We start from the raw sequence: 17189 nt of genomic DNA on the forward strand, positions 1-17189 counted from the left end.
TGAGCTTTTGAAGGTAACCCTTCAGGATTTTTGATCCTTAGTGTTATCTTTGAAAGTTCATCAAAAAAATGTATTGTTAGTCCAATTTAAAAAAAAAAAAAACGAACAAAAAAAAACAGATATCTTCTTTTGTCTTGTCTTATTTCTAATTTATTACCTTTAAAAGTGGACTAGCACAGCTATCCTACCACTTTGCTCTAATTTCTGTAACAACCCATATTCCAGTGAACAAATATTGACTTGAAGGTAAATTGCCAATTTGCTTAAGCTATTTAACATGAACTACAACATATATCAACTGCTCCTAAAAAGTTCTGTACATACATCTTATAGGAATTTAACTATGTGGAGGGGAAGGACTGGTACAGAGTCAGAATTGTTTTAGGCAGGTTTTTTTCCTAGGACATGTGTAGGTATGCTCTTCTGGTGGACAATTTTTGTAAATGAACAGGGACAGTAGGGGTGGGAAGTGCCAACTCCCCTAACATTGTCACCCCTGCATCTTACTACTGAAGTCCCCTTCTAAAAAATCCTGGTATTCCTGCCATTTTATCCTGTAATTTTCAACTTGTATTTCTTGATTTCATCTTCATTTGTTTTTTTCCTCTTTCCCTTTCTCCCACTCTGTTTTTTGTGTTTTTTCTCTTTTTTTTTTTTGTTTGTTTGCCTTGCCTCCATTTCCAGTTTTATCTAATGTCTTCTGATTTCTGCATTTCCTTCTCCTTATCATCCATTCATTTTCTTCCACGTTTCTATCCTGCTACTCCTTTTTTATACTAATTTCCAGGTCCTATTTTCTCTCTCGTTTAGTGACTTTTTCCACTTGTTTATACAACCTCATGATACTAACCATATTCCTTATCCCTTCTTCCCTCTCCAACCTCACACATACAATTTAAAGGATCAGAAATATGCTGAGTCAGACTAAGGTCATATGAGCCCAGCATCCTACCTCAGACAGGGGCCAGTCTGTGTCACAAGTAACTGGCAGATACAAAGAATCTATTTCTTATAGCTCATTTCTGTAAGGATTAAATAATTCTTGTGTGTTATTTTCTCTGTATTTCTGGCAAGTTATTTTAGTGTTTCTAAAATTAAAGTTGTTATAAATAAAATTAAAATTTAAAAAAAAAAAAAAAAAAGCAGGAGCTCCAGTGCTACAAGGTAAAATTATGTATAATCATACCTGATAATTTTCTTTCCATTAATCATAGCTGATCAATCATAGACTGGTGGGTTGTGTCCATCTACCAGCAGGTGGAGATAGAGAGCAAACCTTGCCTCCCTATATGTGGTCATGTGCTGCCGGAAACATCCTCAGTATGTCAAGCTCCATCCGCCAGGACTCAGCACTTAGAGAATTACACCCACGAAGGGACACTCTGCCCAGCTCACCACCCGCCGAAACGGGGGAGGGGAATTAACCCAGCTCATCCCCACACAAGTGGGGGAGGGGAATCCGCCAGCTCATCCCCGCGGAGCGGGGGAGGGACACCACCCCGCCGATGCGGGGGATCTGGCTTATCCTGCAACCGCAACCGCGGGAGGAGCTGACTGACCCTAACACCCGCCGAAGCGGGAGGGGTACAAAGCTGCCCTACAGCCGCACGAAGCGGGAGGGAGTGCCGGCAGAATTTATGTCTCAATCCAGCCCCGTAAAAACGGGGGGGAGAGGAATGCAGCAGCTCACTGTAACACAAACTCGTCTCAACTCTTGAAGAATCCAAGTGAAAAAACTTGAACACGAAGTCTTTCTGAAGTAACTGAAGACTAAACTTGAACCTGAAATGCAACCAGAATAAAAACAGTACAGATATCTGGGAGGGGCTATGGATTAATCAGCTATGATTAATGGAAAGAAAATTATCAGGTATGATTATACATAATTATACCTTCCATATCATCAAGCTGATCAATCCATAGACTGGTGGGATGTACCGAAGCAGTACTCACCCAGGGCGGGACATTGAAATCCCTGACCTCAACACTGAAGCTCCAAACCGGGCCTCCGCCCGTGCAGCCACAGTCAAACGGTAATGCTTGGAGAATGTATGAGCCGAAGCCCAAGTTGCCGCCTTGCATATCTCTTCCAAGGAGACGGATCCGGCCTCTGCCATCGAGGCCAGCCTGAGCTCTCGTGGAGTGAGCCTTCAGCTGGATAGGCCGGCACCTTCCCCGCGGCCACATAAGCCGCTGCAATGGCTTCCTTGACCCATCTTGCCACTGTAGGCTTAGCAGCCTGCAGACCCTTACGAGGACCTGCAAACAGGGACAAACAAATGATCCGATTTCCGGAAATCATGTGGTCCACTTCCAAGTATCTGATGATGACATCGCCTCACATCCAGATATTTAAGAGCAGAGCACTCCTCTGGTAGTCCTCCCTACGAAAAGGAAGGGAGACAGAGCTGCTGATTCACATGGAAGCGAGAAACAATCTTGGGCAGAAAGGAAGGCACTGTGCGAATAGTCACTCCTGCCTCAGTGAACTGCAGAAAAGGCTCTCGACATGAGAGCGCCTGGAGCTCGGAAACTCTTCTGGCTGAAGTGATAGCCACCAAAAAGACTGCTTTCAACATCAGGTCTTTCAGACATGCCTTCGACAAGGGTTCAAACGGCGGCTTCTGCAATGCTCTTAGCACCAGGTTGAGATTCCACGCAGGCACCACTGAGTGCAGAGGAGGGCGCAGGTGATTAACTCCCTTGAGAAAGCGCACCACATCTGGCTGCGAAGCCAGGGAAGCACCCTTCAGGCGGCCCCTGAAGCAAGCCAGAGCCTCTACCTGGACTTTAAGGGAACTGAGCGACAGGCCTTTCTCCAGACCTTCTTGCAGGAACGCCAACACTGAAGAAATTGGAGCAGTGAAGGGAGAAAGTGAGCCTGCTTCACACCACGCTGTAAAGATACGCCAAACCCTGGCGTAAGCAGTAGAAGTAGAGCGCTTCCTCGCTCTCAGCATAGTGGCGATGACCTTGTCTGAGAAGCCCTTCTTCCTCAGACGCTGCCGCTCAATAGCCAGGCCGTAAGACCAAAGGGGGAGGGATCCTCCATCACCACGGGACCCTGATGCAACAGGCCCTACTCCACTGACAGCCACAGAGGATCGTCGACTGAGAGCCTGATCAAGTCCGCATACCAGGGACCTCTGGGCCAATCCGGACCCACCCGGATTACCCTGCCGGGATGCTTGCCACCCGGTCTAGCACCCTGCCCAACATGGGCCAGGGCGGGAACACATAGAGGAGCTCTTGTGTCGGCCACTGTTGGAGAAGAGCATCTACTCCCAGGGATCGAGGGTCCCGTCCTCTGCTGAAAAAGCGCGGCACTTGGCAATTGGCCGATGACGCCATCAGAACTAGGCTCGGCTGGCCCCAGCACTTCGTGATGTCCAAGAACGCCTGAGCAGATAGTTGCCAGTCTCCGGGCTCCAAGGTATGGCGACTGAGAAAGACCGCCTTGACATTCATAACTCCGGCAATGTGGGCCGCTGAAAGCTGCTCCAGGTTCGCTTCCGCCCACTGGCAAAGATTCATAGCCTCCTTGGCTAGAGGGGCGCTCTTGGTACCTCCCTGGCGGTTGACATAGACCACAGCCGTGGCATTGTCTGACAGGACCCGTACAGGCTTCAACACCAGTACCGGGATGAACTCCAAAAACGCCAACCGAATGGCTCTGAGTTCCAGGAGGTTGATAGACCACTTTGCCTCTACAGGAGACCAGAGCCCCTGCGCTGTCCTTCCCAAGCAGTGGGCTCCCCAGCCCGACAAAGAGGCGTCCGTCGTGACGACAATCCACTCTGGGGTCACCAGAGGCATTCCCGCAGACAACTTGTCTGTCTGCATCCACCAGCTCAGCGCCTTGCGCACTGCTGGGTCCAAGGGAAGGCGCACAGCATAATCCTCCGACATCGGAGTCCAGCACCGCAGCAAAGATTGTTGAAGTGGTCTCATATGAGCCCTGGCCCAGGGCACTACTTCCATCATGGCCGTCATAGAGCCCAACAGCTGCACATAGTCTCAAGCCCGAGGAGGAGAGGCTACTAGGAACTGGTCCACCTGAGCCTGAAGCTTGACAATTCGATTGTCTGGCAGGAACACTCTGCCCACTTGGGTGTCAAATCGAACTCCCAGGTACTCCAGGGACTGAGTCGGGCGCAGCTGGCTCTTCTCCCAGTGATGATCCATCCCAGGGAGCTCAAAAGAGCAACTACCCGGTTCACAGCTTGCCGCACTCTGCATAAGAGGGGGCTCGGATCAACCAGTCGTCCAGATAAGAATGGACTTGTACCCCTTCCTTTCGTAGGAAGGCCGCGATGACCACCATTACTTTGGAAAAGGTCCGCGGAGCAGTAGCCAACCCGAATGGGAGGGCTCTGAACTGGAAGTGTCGTCCCAGGACTGCAAAACGCAGAAAGCGTTGATGAGGAGGCCAGATGGGAATATGCAGGTACGCTTCCTTGATGCCCAAGGATGCCAGGAACTCTCCTGCCTTCACTGCCGCTATAACAGAGCGGAGAGTCTCCATGCGAAAGTGCCGCACTTTCAAGGCCCGATTGACCCCTTTGAGGTCGAGGATAGGCCGGACAGAACCTCCTTTCTTTGGTACCACAAAGTAAATGGAGTAACGTCCCTTGCCAAGCTAACTTTCTGGCACCGGAACGACCGCGCCCAGGCGGATCAGATTGTCCAAGGTCTGTTGCACTGCCACAGCTTTGACCGGAGACTTGCAGGGAGAGCGTACGAACCCGTCTTTTACGGGTCGGCAGAACTCTAGCTTGTAGCCGTCTCTGACTTCCAGCACCCACGCGTCTGAAGTTATTGTGGTCCACCTCGCCCAGAAACGAGGACAGCCGTCCTCCAATCTGCACTGGGCGTGGACCAAGGCCCCGTCATTGGGTACGAGACCCTGGGGAGGACCGGAGGGAGCACCTCCGGGACGGCGGTCTCTGCAAAAGGAATGCTGCTTGGGGAAGAAATTCCTCTTGAAGGAAGAAGGGGCAGAGGAGCCCGACTTGCCCGGGCGGTACCGACGGGCTTCCTGCAACCGTCCTCTGAAGGTACCGGGACGAGTACTAGCCCGAGCCCTGACCTCTGGTAATTTCTTGCCCTTAGACGTGCCGAGATCGGTCACGATTTTGTCCAGCTCGACCCCAAAAAGCAGCTTGCCTTTAAAAGGCAATCTAGCCAGGCGGGAATTAGAGGCGTGGTCAGCAGACCAATGTTTCAGCCAAAGCCACCGCCGCGCAGAGACTGTCTGAGCCATGCCTTTAGCTGAGGCTCTCAAGACATCATACAGCAAGTCTGCCAAATAGGCTAAGCCCGATTCCAGGGCCGGCCAATCAGCCCTCAAGGAATGATCCGAGGGGGAAGCCCGCTGCACCATAGTCAGGCACGCTCTGGCCACATAGGAACCGCAAACCGAGGCCTGCAAACTTAAAGCAGTTGCCTCAAAGGACGACCTTAAGGCCGCCTCCAATCTTCTGTCTTGGGCGTCCTTTAGGGCCGTGCCACCTTCCACCGGCAAAGCCGTTTTCTTAGTCACCGCAGTGATTAAAGAATCCACGGTAGGCCACAGATAGGCCTCACGTTCACTCACAGCCAAAGGATAGAGGCGGGACATAGCCCTAGCCACTTTAAGGCTCGCTTCCGGGACATCCCATTGAGCCGAAATTAAGGTGTGCATGGCATCATGCACGTGGAAGGTTCTAGGCGGGCGCTTCGTCCCCAGCATAATGGCAGAGCCAACAGGGGCTGAGGGAGAGACGTCCTCCGGAGAGGAAATCTTCAAAGTGTCCATGGCCTGTAACAACAGGTTGGGCAAATCCTCTGGGCTAAAAAGCCGCGCTGCAGAGGGGTCATCCGCTCCATCCGAGCGGGGATCTATCTCCTCCAAGGAATCCGCAAAGGACCGTTGGGAGACCTCAGACACGCTGCCCTCATCTACATCGGAGGAGACAAAGTCCTCCAAGGCCTGGGAATCAACCCGAGGGCGTTACCTCTGGGAACCTCAACCTCTTTACCAGACGAGGGAGCAGGGGCAGCGTTTTGCATGAGGAAAGCCTGATGCAGCAGCAAAACAAACTCGGGGGAGAAACCCCCCAGACTGAGCACTTCCGCAGCCTGGGCAACAGCCCTAGACGCACCCTCAACCGGCGCTCGCAAGAGCGGGGGAGAGACATGCTGTGCATCCAAAATGGCATCCGGCGCGACACTCCGCGAAGGAGCCGCGCGGGAAGAACGGCGCTTAACTTAGCCGCTTCGTGCCGTCGCCCAAATTAAGGGCGTTCATGGCATTAATGTCTCCAACCTGAAGGGCGGCCCACGAAGAAGCCGTCCGAGCCGCGTGGCCGGCCAAGATGGCGGAGGCGAGGAGCGGGGGATGGGCGTTTATGGCGGGAAAAACCGCCACGCCGGAGGAAGGACCGGGACATTCATCGGTCACCAAACTGTCACCCATCAAGGGCGAATCAGGCTGTAAAACCCCCGCATCCCCTCTAGAAGCGCTCCAGCGATCCGGGGAGCGACCCTTTGCGCCCTCGCCCTCCGACGCCATATGCCACGAGGAGAAGAATCGGGGAACCCCCTGCCCGCTATAAAAAGGTAAAATTACCTGCTTGCCGCTCCGAGCTGTAACGAACTGGTGTCCCAGTGAGTAGCTGCAATGAACGTTTAAATAAACGTCGAAATAAACGCCTTTAAGGACGCTTAAAATTTTTTTTTTTTTTTTTTTTTAAACGGAGCCAGCGGGAGGGGGGAGAAAAGGAGGGACCTGGCACCACCAGGTTTGCACTTGCTCAAAAGAGCCCTCAACCCCAGGCCTCAACAAAACCTAAGGATTAGGCTTGGAGGCCTAGCCAGAGCTGCTGCTGTGTGTGACCACCACCTGCTGAGATAGAGAACATACTGAGGAGTTTCCGGCAGCACATGACCACATATAGGGAGGCAAAAGTTTGCTCTCTATCTCCACCTGCTGGTAGATGGACACAACCCACCAGTCTATGGATTGATCAGCTTGATGATATGGAAAGCGAAGTTACTTACCTGTAGTAGGCATTCTCCGAGGACAGCAGGCTGATCATTCTCACAAGTGGGTTGACATTCTGCGTCGTCCGGGCAACTGGCATAATAAATAAAAAATGTGCTAGAACCTTCTGATGCGCGCTCTACACTCGACTGTGCTCTTCAGTTTAGTTAAAAAGCAAAGAAAAATAAAAGGGAGACAACTCCAAGGGGAGGTGGGTGGGATTCTGAGAATGATCAGCCTGCTGTCCTCAGAAAATACCTGCTACAGGTAAGTAACTTTGCTTTCTCCGAGGACAAGCAGGCTGGTTCATTCTCACAAATAGGGTATCCCTTACATCCAGGCTGACCCAAAAGAATAAAAATTGTTCAATTAGGCCTCGCAACGGCGAGGACATAACTGGGATCAATCTGAAACTATATACAAACTAGCTGAGAGTGCAGCATGGAACAGAATAAAATGAGCCTAGGAAGGTGGATTTGGAATCTAGACCCCAAATAGATTCTGCAACACTGATTGCCAAAGCCAACTGTTGAGTCGAGTATCCTGCTCTAGGCAGTAGTAAGATGTGAATATGTGGACTGAAAACCACGCAGCCTTGCAAATCTCTTCAATGGAAGCTAAGTTGGCCACTAACGCAGCCATGGCTCTGACATTATGAGCAGTGACACGGTCCTCCAAAGTCAGTTCAGCTTAGGCATAAGCGAAGGAAATGCAATCTGCTAGCAAATTAGAAATGGTGCGTTTACCGATGGGAACTCCCCTCCTGTTGGGATCAAGAGAAACAAAACACTGGGTGGACTGTCCGAAGGGCTTCATCCACTCCACATAAAAGGCTAATGCTCTCTTCCAGTCCAAACTGTGCAAGCTGCTTTTCCCAGGGTGGGAACGACAAGGAAAAAATGTTGGAAAGAATTGACTGGTTCAGATGGAACTCTACACCACCTTCGGCAGGAACTTAAGGTGCATGCAGAGGACTACTCTGTTGTGATGAAACATAGCATAAGGTGCATGCACTAGCAAGGCCTGAAGCTCACTGACCCTACGAGCTGAAATAACAGCCACCAAGAAAACAAATCTTCCAGGTCAAGTACTTCAGACAGCAGGAATTCAGTGGCTCAAAAGGAGTGATGTTGAGATCCCCATGACACTGGTGGAGGTTTGACAGGGGGCTCTGACAAAAGCACACCCCTCATGAAGCAAACAACTAACAGCTGTCTAGACATAGGCTTACCTTCTACACATTGATAAAGCGAATGCTACATACCTGTAGAAGGTATTCTCCGAGGACAGCAGGCTGATTGTTCTCACTGATGGGTGACGTCCACGGCAGCCCCTCCAATCGGAATCTTCACTAGCAAAATCCTTTGCTAGCCCTCGCGTGCGGATGCACATGCGCGGCCGTCTTCCCACCCGAAACCGGCTCGTGCCGGCCAGTCTCATATGTAGCAAGACAAAGAGAAGGGAAGACAACTCCAAAGGGGAGGCGGGCGGGTTTGTGAGAACAATCAGCCTGCTGTCCTCGGAGAATACCTTCTACAGGTATGTAGCATTCGCTTTCTCTGAGGACAAGCAGGCTGCTTGTTCTCACTGATGGGGTATCCCTAGCCCCCAGGCTCACTCAAAACAACAACCATGGTCGGTATCTTACCCCGGATCGACTTCAGCGAATATACCAGACGACAACGGGGCTGTGCTGGCAGGGATGTGGCCTAAGGGGAACCATGGGGCACATATGGTGGCGTTGCCTTAAAGTTAAGGCATTCTGGAAGGCAGTGCAAGATAGACTCCAGAGTAGGCTGGGATGTAGGATACCTTGGGTCCCTGAGGTGTGTCTTTTCTCTGCACCGGTGAGAGGACTGACATCTTGTCAACAGCAATTGCTGAGACAGGTGACAGCAGTAGCCAGAGTGACAATAGCGTTGCATTGGAAACAAAAAACAGTCCCCTCAGTTACAAGATGGCAAAACAAATTAAAGTATGTGTGTGAAATGGAAAGGCTCATAGCCGCACGAAAACACCGGACAAGTCAATGGCACTCCATATGGCAGTTCTTTGTAAATGCAGTTAACTAGAAAAAGAGAGAGAATGTAGTTTATGAGTGTGAAGGACCAGAGAAAGCACTGGGGGACAGGGGAAAAGGGAGGGCGATAGGCAGGGAATGGGAGGTCATTTATAAAACAATCAAAAGTTGCGGTATATTCTGTATTTGATATGCACGGCAAACTTAATTGTGTATTCTTTGTTATGTAACTGGCACATTGCTATGTGCAAATTTGTATTGCGAATGTGTTAGGTACGCTATGTTCAGAATTAACAATGTTCAATAAAGACTTCTAAAAAATAAAAAAAAATAAAAAATCATGGTCAATTGGGCCTCGCAACGGCGAGGACATAACTGAGATTGACCTAACAATTTATCCAACTAACTGAGAGTGCAGCCTGGAACAGAATAAACATGGGCCTAGGGGGGGTGGAGTTGGATTCTAAAGCCCAAACAGATTCTGAAGCACTGACTGCCCGAACCGACTGTCGCGTCGGGTATCCTGCTGCAGGCAGTAATGAGATGTGAATGTGTGGATAGATGACCACGTCGCAGCTTTGCAAATCTCTTCAATAGTGGCTGACTTCAAGTGGGCTACCGACGCTGCCATGGCTCTAACATTATGAGCCGTGACATGACCCTCAAGAGCCAGCCCAGCCTGGGCGTAAGTGAAGGAAATGCAATCTGCTAGCCAATTGGATATGGTGCGTTTCCCCACAGCCACTCCCCTCCTGTTGGGATCAAAAGAAACAAACAATTGGGCAGACTGTCTGTTGGGCTGTTTCCGCTCCAGATAGAAGGCCAATGCTCTCTTGCAGTCCAATGTGTGCAGCTGACGTTCAGCAGGGCAGGAATGAGGACGGGGAAAGAATGTTGGCAAGACAATTGACTGGTTCAGATGGAACTCCGACACAACCTTTGGCAAGAACTTAGGGGTGAGTGCGGAGGACTACTCTGTTATGATGAAATTTGGTGTAAGGGGCCTGGGCTACCAGGGCCTGAAGCTCACTGACTGTACGAGCTGAAGTAACTGCCACCAAGAAAATGACCTTCCAGGTCAAGTACTTCAGATGGCAGGAATTCAGTGGCTTAAAAGGAGGTTTCATCAGCTGGGTGAGAACGACATTGAGATCCCATGACACTGTAGGAGGCTTGACAGGGGGCTTTGACAAAAGCAAACCTCTCATGAAGCGAACAACTAAAGGCTGTCCTGACATCGGCTTACCTTCCACACGGTAATGGTATGCACTGATTGCACTAAGGTGAACCCTTACAGAGTTGGTCTTGAGACCAGACTCAGACAAGTGCAGAAGGTATTCAAGCAGGGTCTGTGTAAAACAAGAGCGAGGATCTAGGGCCTTGCTGTCACACCAGACGGCAAACCTCCTCCATAGAAAGAAGTAACTCCTCTTAGTGGAATCTTTCCTGGAAGCAAGCAAGATGCGGGAGACACCCTCTGACAGACCCAAGGAGGCAAAGTCTACGCTCTCAACATCCAGGCCGTGAGAGCCAGGGACCGGAGGTTGGGATGCAGAAGCGCCCCCTCGTCCTGTGTGATGAGGGTCGGAAAACATTCCAATTTCCACGGTTCTTCGGAGGACAACTCCAGAAGAAGAGGGAACCAGATCTGACCCGGCCAAAAAGGAGCAATCAGAATCATGGTGCCTCGGTCTTGCTTGAGTTTCAACAAAGTCTTCCCCACCAGAGGTATGGGAGGATAAGCATACAGCAGACCCTCCCCCCAGTCCAAAGGAAGGCATCCGATGCAGTCTGCCGTGGGCCTGAAGCCTGGAACAGAACTGAAGGACTTTGTGGTTGGCTCGAGATGCGAAGAGATCTACCAAGGGGGTGTCCCACACCTGGAAGATTTGTCGCACTACACGGGAATTGAGCGACCACTCGTGAGGTTGCATAATCCTGCTCAACCTGTCGGCCAGACTGTTGTTTACGCCTGCCAGATATGTGGCTTGGAGCACCATGCCGTGACGGCGAGCCCAGAGCCACATGCTGACGGCTTCCTGACACAGGGGGCGAGATCCGGTGCCCCCCTGCTTGTTGATGTAATACATGGCAACCTGGTTGTCTGTCTGAATTTGGAGGGACAGCCGATCTCTGAAAGCCTTCAGAGCATTCCAGACCGCTCGTAACTCCAGAAGATTGATCTGCAGATCGCGTTCCTGGAGGGACCAGCTTCCTTGGGTGTGAAGCCCATCGACATGAGCTCCCCACCCCAGGAGAGACGCATCCGTGGTCAGCACTTTTTGTGGCTGAGGAATTTGGAAAGGACGTCCCAGAGTCAAATTGGACCAAATCGTCCACCAATACAGGGATTTGAGAAAACTCGTGGACAGGTGAATCACGTCTTCTAGATCCCCAGCAGCCTGAAACCACTGGGAAGCTAGGGTCCATTGAGCAGATCTCATGTGAAGGCGGGCCATGGGAGTCACATGAACTGTGGAGGCCATGTGGCCCAGCAATCTCAACATCTGCCGAGCTGTGATCTGCTGTGACGCTCGCACCCGCGAGACGAGGGACAACAAGTTGTTGGCTCTCGCCTCTGGGAGATAGGCGCGAGCTGTCCGAGAATCCAGCAGAGCTCCTATGAATTCGAGTTTCTGTACTGGGAGAAGATGGGGACTTTGGATAATTTATCACAAACCCCAGTAGCTCCAGGAGGCGAGTAGTCATCTGCATGGACTGCAGGGCTCCTGCCTCGGATGTGTTCTTCACCAGCCAATCATCGAGATAAGGGAACACATGCACTCCCATTCTGCGTAGCGACACTGCAACTACAGATAGACATTTGGTAAATACCCTGGGAGCTGACGTGAGGCCAAAAGGCAGTATGCGGTACCCAAACTTTGTGTTCCCAGCCGAAACAGAAGATACTTCCTGTGAGCTAGAAATATTGGGGGGTGTGTGTATATGCACCTTTCAAGTCCAGAGAGCATAGCAAATTGTTTTTCTGAAACATGGGAAGAAGGGTGCCCAGGGAAACCATCCTGAACTTTTCTCAAACCAGGAATTTGTTCATGGCCCTTAGGTCCAGGATGGTACACATCTCCACCCCCCCTTCTGCACAAGGAAGTACCTGGAAAAGAATCCCTGCCCTTCTTCCCCTGGTGGAGAGTTCCTCTGCAAGCACCTGCTTGTGCTGAGAGCTGAATGAATGAGCTCTCGGTTGGCAATTTGGAGGTTTGGATTTCAAATTGAGGGTGTATCCTAACCGAACTATATGAAGAACCCACTGGTCAGAGGTTATGAGAGGACCCCTTTGGTGAAAAAATTGTAACCTTCCTCCGATCAGTAAGTCGTCCAGCATGGAGACTTTTATGGTGGCTATGCTGTGCTGGAGCCAGTCAAAAGCCCGTCCCTTGCTTTTGCTGGGAAGCAGCAGGGGCCTTAGGCGCTGCGAGTGCGCTGGGGTGTAGCCTGAGTAGACTGGCGAGCCGCTGGGGCATACCTATACCTAGAATAGGCATAAGAAGTACCCCGGGACCCACCAAAATACTTCCTGGATGAGGAGGTGGTAGCAGAAGGCGCCCGGCGAGAGAAAGAAGACATAGGCCCACTCCTCGGCAAAGAGGGAAAGACGTCCTCCGATGACAGGACTCGAGGAGAGGGCCGGCGCACCATCATTGAGAGGGTTGCCCCTGAACTCCAGGCCTTGAGCCAATGGCTGTGGAACGTTTGTTCGAGCGAAAGGAGTTCCTCTGCTGAAAACAGACACGAGAAGTGAACCCAGCAGAACGCCCCGGGCGGTACCTTCGAGCTTCACGGAAGCGAGGTCTGTAGGAGGAGTGGACCGTCGTACCCTTAAAGGAAGGCCGAGGCCTATCTTCGGGCAAGCGCTGGGGTTTAGCCTGTTGTGAATTTAGGGGTCCAGAGCCCCCCCCCAAGAAGGCTGGAGTGACCTTAGATCTGACTCCATCTCTAAATAGCACTAGTACCGGGGTAATCAAGGAGTTATGAAGTTCTAAAAGTAATTGCCACTAAGAGAGATGTTAGGTCTAAGGAAAAGATACCAACCTTATGACAAACTGGATTTAGGTTACAAGTCATGCAATGCAGCGAAAGATAGCCTGATACAGCAAAAGCATTTATACTTACAGCCTTTGATCATTAAGTGAAGCCCACAAATCATCATTTGGAATGAGGAGTTTATTTGCCAAGGTATAAGTCAAATCAGTGATTGACAACAGGCACGTACAATCAATTAGTTATAGGAACATAATAATCCAGCTGCAAACAGGTGTTAATTAGTTCCTAATCTTTTATAATTTCTCTTACCAATTAAAGGTTTTACAAGGGAAAGCAATTAGGTAATTTGTCAATTCTGCTGGACACATTGGTTTCCCTTGGAGAGAGAGAGTGGCAACCCTTTTCTCTAACTTAAACCAGGAAATACCCTGATTTTTATAGGTGCCCTCAGGATATGGATAATATGACAGTAGATATACCTGATTGGATCTATGCTAATGTCATGGTTGTCACTGATTGGCTCATGCTAATGAGTAGCTTCTATCTTGCTAACATGGTTTTGTGTTTAGCTCGCTTGACCACAAATCTTAAGCAAGACCCTGCATCCAGCTACACCTTTCCTTTCTCACACCATGGCTGACCACAATCCTGCTCACAGGAAAGTCTCATTTCTCAACTTGTTTTTCTAACTTACATTAGAGAAAATTCCACTTTGCAACAGATACGGCTTCCATTTTGTGCTGAAATTCTCCATTTTGTTTCCATATCTATTGACCTAACTTTTCCTAATTTAGCTTATTTAGGCCTCAATCCGGGCTACAAACTAGGCCATACTTTTCCAGTAAGCTCCCAGTTATGTCAGCCATCAGATTTCTGACTCAGCCAAGGTCTGTAATGGCCTGAGCTCTATGACTGGGCCCGCCACCATTCCGGTGGGGGGGTCTCTGGCTGTACCATAATTATACAAGCCTCACCCAGGCCCTTCACAATTTTCTCCAACTCCTCACCAAACAGAAGGCCTTGAAAGGGCAACTTCACCAACCTTTGCTTAGAGGCCATGTCCGCCGCCCAATGCCGTAGCCAAAGAAGACGGCGAGCCGCCACTGCTACTGCCATGTGTTTAGCCGAAGCTCTGACAATATCATAAAGGGCGTCAGCAAGAAAGGACAAGGCCAACTCCATCCGCGGAGCCACATCTGAAAAGGGCTCCGCTCCATCACCGGGCTGTTCCACTGCCTGTTGCAACCAAGCCAGGCAGGCTCTAGCAGCATAACAACTGCATGCAGACGCCCGAATAGTGAGACCTGCAATTTCAAATGACCGTTTAGGTGCTGATTCCAGTCTACGGTCTTGAATATCCTTCAGGGCAACACCTCCTTCAACAGGGAGGGTAGTTCTCTTTGTCACAGCTGTGACTAGGGCATCCACTTTAGGCATAGCAAAGCGAGCCATATGCTCCTCACTCAGAGGGTATAATTGCCCCATAGCCCTGGAAACTTTCAAAGGTCCCTCGGGGTCAGCCCATTGAACCAAAATAAGCTCTTGGATGGAGTCATGCAAAGGAAAGGCTCGAGCAGGCTTTTTGGTACTAGCCATCCTAGGATTCACAGAGGAGGCTGTGCCACTGGCAGGGTCCTCAATAGAGAGCCTGCAGGGCATCAAAAATGAGCGCTGGCAGCTCATCACGGTGGATAATCCTCACCGCGGAGGTATCGTCCAGATCCTGAGTCACTTCTGCACCAGACTCTGGCTCCTCAGACCATGAAGGTCTGCCAGAGTCCTCCGAATCCTCGCAGCCCAACCACGGGGGGGGGGGGGGGGGGGGGAGGGAATGGAGGTGCAGCACTCTCTGAAGGGGAATGAGCCCTTCTGCGCTTCATATTCTGCGAATTATCAGGGAATAACGCCTCAGAGTGCATACCCAGGCTAGAATCCACCGGGGGGGCATTAGAAGAGGCCCATGCCGGGCTTTGTGGGAGAGCTCTTTTATGTATGCTTTATGCATTAATAAGACAAAATCAGGGGAGAAAACCTCACCCTGGGCACCCGGATCTCTGCCGGGGCTAGTAGCTCCCATATCAGCCTCACTCCGAGGCCTCCCCCCGGGCTCAGGACTCTCCGTCTCAGCGGAGGTCGCGCCATATGGTAAATTCAAAATGGCGCCCGCTGCCAGCTCAAAGCGCGAAGAATCGTCGCTCGCCATGCTAGGGCCGGCTCTAATGTCTGTACAGCACGATTTACAGAGCCCCGCTGCTGATCTGCGCTTGCCACACTTGGAACAGCGTTTTACTGTCTCCGCAGCCATCGCCGAAAACGGCGGTAAAATTCAAAATGGCGGTTCGCACCAAAATCGCCCTGATCGTGGGCCCACCCCGGAGGAGTCAGAAAACACTCTTACCTCACTGGACTGAGTATCATAGCTCCGGTCCCACAGAAAAAGGCAAAGAAAAACCTCTGTTCCAGCGTCTAAGTGCTTTTTTTTTTTTTTTTTAAAGGTGTGAGGAAAGCAGAGGTAAATAGAACTCCGGAGGCTCAGGTGAGTGGGAAAGGCAGGGAAAGGGCGAACCTATGTGCCTGCATCCACTGTTGGTGGGGAAGGACAGGGAAAGCTAAGCAATGTGTCCACATCCACGGAGGTATGGGTAAGGCAGGGAAAGGGCGAACCTATGTGCCTTTAAAGTGAAGCTGCTCCAACACCCCTGCTGGCAAAAGCACAGGAGCAACCTCCAAGCAGATTTGAGATGGAGCTCGAAGAAGCTGCAGACACTCTGCTAGGGGAGATAGAGAATACTGAAGAGAGGCAGTGGAGCAAGCTGGTATGAGGCACTGAAAAAAGTGTGCTCTCTATCTCCCTCTGCTGGTTGATGGACACAACCCATCTGTAATGGCTGCATCTGCTTGATGACAAGGAATGAAGGTTTTTTTAAGGAGTGGTGTGACTACGGCATGTTTGAAGGCATCAGGAACAGTCGCAGTGGACAGTGAAAGATTGAGGATATGACAGAAAACAGGATGACAGAAGGAGAGATAGTGTTAAGTAGATGGGTGGGAATAGGATCAGAGAAACAGGTAGACCTATAGCTTGACAACTGAGCTAGATAAAGACCGTGCCCACACTTGTGTCAAGCCGAACTGTCAGGTATGCAAGCAACCGCAAAGCCGCAATGTGACTTGCGGTAGTTCAGAAGACTACTGAGGCCCTCCAGCTGGTGGATAACCCTGAACATGGCCAAATAAGATTCCTCTAAAAAGTTGACCCAAACCAACCAAATCATCTAAATAAGTTGACGAAGGAGAGAGGAAGTCTGTCCATCCACCTACTGGAGATAGAAGATACTGAGGAGCTGAGCTGCTTGCAGGGAGCTATGTAGTGGTGCTCAGTTCTGTATTTTCTATCTCCAACTGCTGGTCAATGGACATAAACTACCCACTTGTCCTGGAATAGTGGGAATGAACATAATGGAAGTCTTGATTACAAGATGCTAAAATTTCTTGATCGTGCGTTTGTGATATCAGTTCTTCAGAGAAGAGCCTTAACTGGTGGGCAAGTGTATACACATTGCATGCCAATATGCTTCCCCCATTCCAGATCACAGAGCTGCATTTCATGCTGGCATTTTAATTATTTTTCTGCACTAGATGCTTGCCTCACATGCCGATTTCTAACTAAAGCCCTGGTCAAGAGCAGTAGAAAGTCATCCCCAGAGATTATTTAAAAAAAAAAAAAAAACCTTCAAGGACTCACGTGGCTCAATTCCTTCATTCAGCACATCCACCTGGCGCATGAGATACTCAAACTGATTCCGTAAATTCACCATTGTATTTGCCATTTTCCTGAAGGGAAAAAAAAAAAAAAAAAAAAACAGAAATTTTACTTGCATCATTTTTTTCCAACTAAGCCAACTCAACGCAATGTTTTTTTGTTTTTTTTTTTTAAATGAGCAGATAAGTCTAAGTATCTTAACTTGATCCATAATTTCCAGTATCTTACATCAATCCTGAGTTAAAAGAACTTTTGCTTCTTTCCAAGCTACAATATACCGTTTAGTCTCCATCTTATATGATTTCCAAGAAATAGCAGAAAGACATTCGTGCCCATGAAATATAACACCTTCTCATTAGAAATTCATGTTTTATTTAGAA

General features: G+C 50.0%; 1 protein-coding gene across 1 annotated transcript in view; it reads right to left on the reverse strand.

Annotated features, from left to right (window-relative positions):
- Positions 1 to 17189, reverse strand: part of RACGAP1 (Rac GTPase activating protein 1) — a 219477-nt gene that overhangs the window by 187698 nt on the left and 14590 nt on the right. The window contains 1 exon segment of the mRNA XM_030198223.1: positions 16792 to 16880. Within this exon segment, the coding sequence (XP_030054083.1) occupies positions 16792 to 16876 (85 nt within the window). The 5' untranslated portion in view covers positions 16877 to 16880.

The sequence above is a fragment of the Microcaecilia unicolor genome, chromosome 3, assembly GCF_901765095.1.
Source record: "Microcaecilia unicolor chromosome 3, aMicUni1.1, whole genome shotgun sequence".
Lineage (NCBI taxonomy): Eukaryota > Metazoa > Chordata > Amphibia > Gymnophiona > Siphonopidae > Microcaecilia > Microcaecilia unicolor.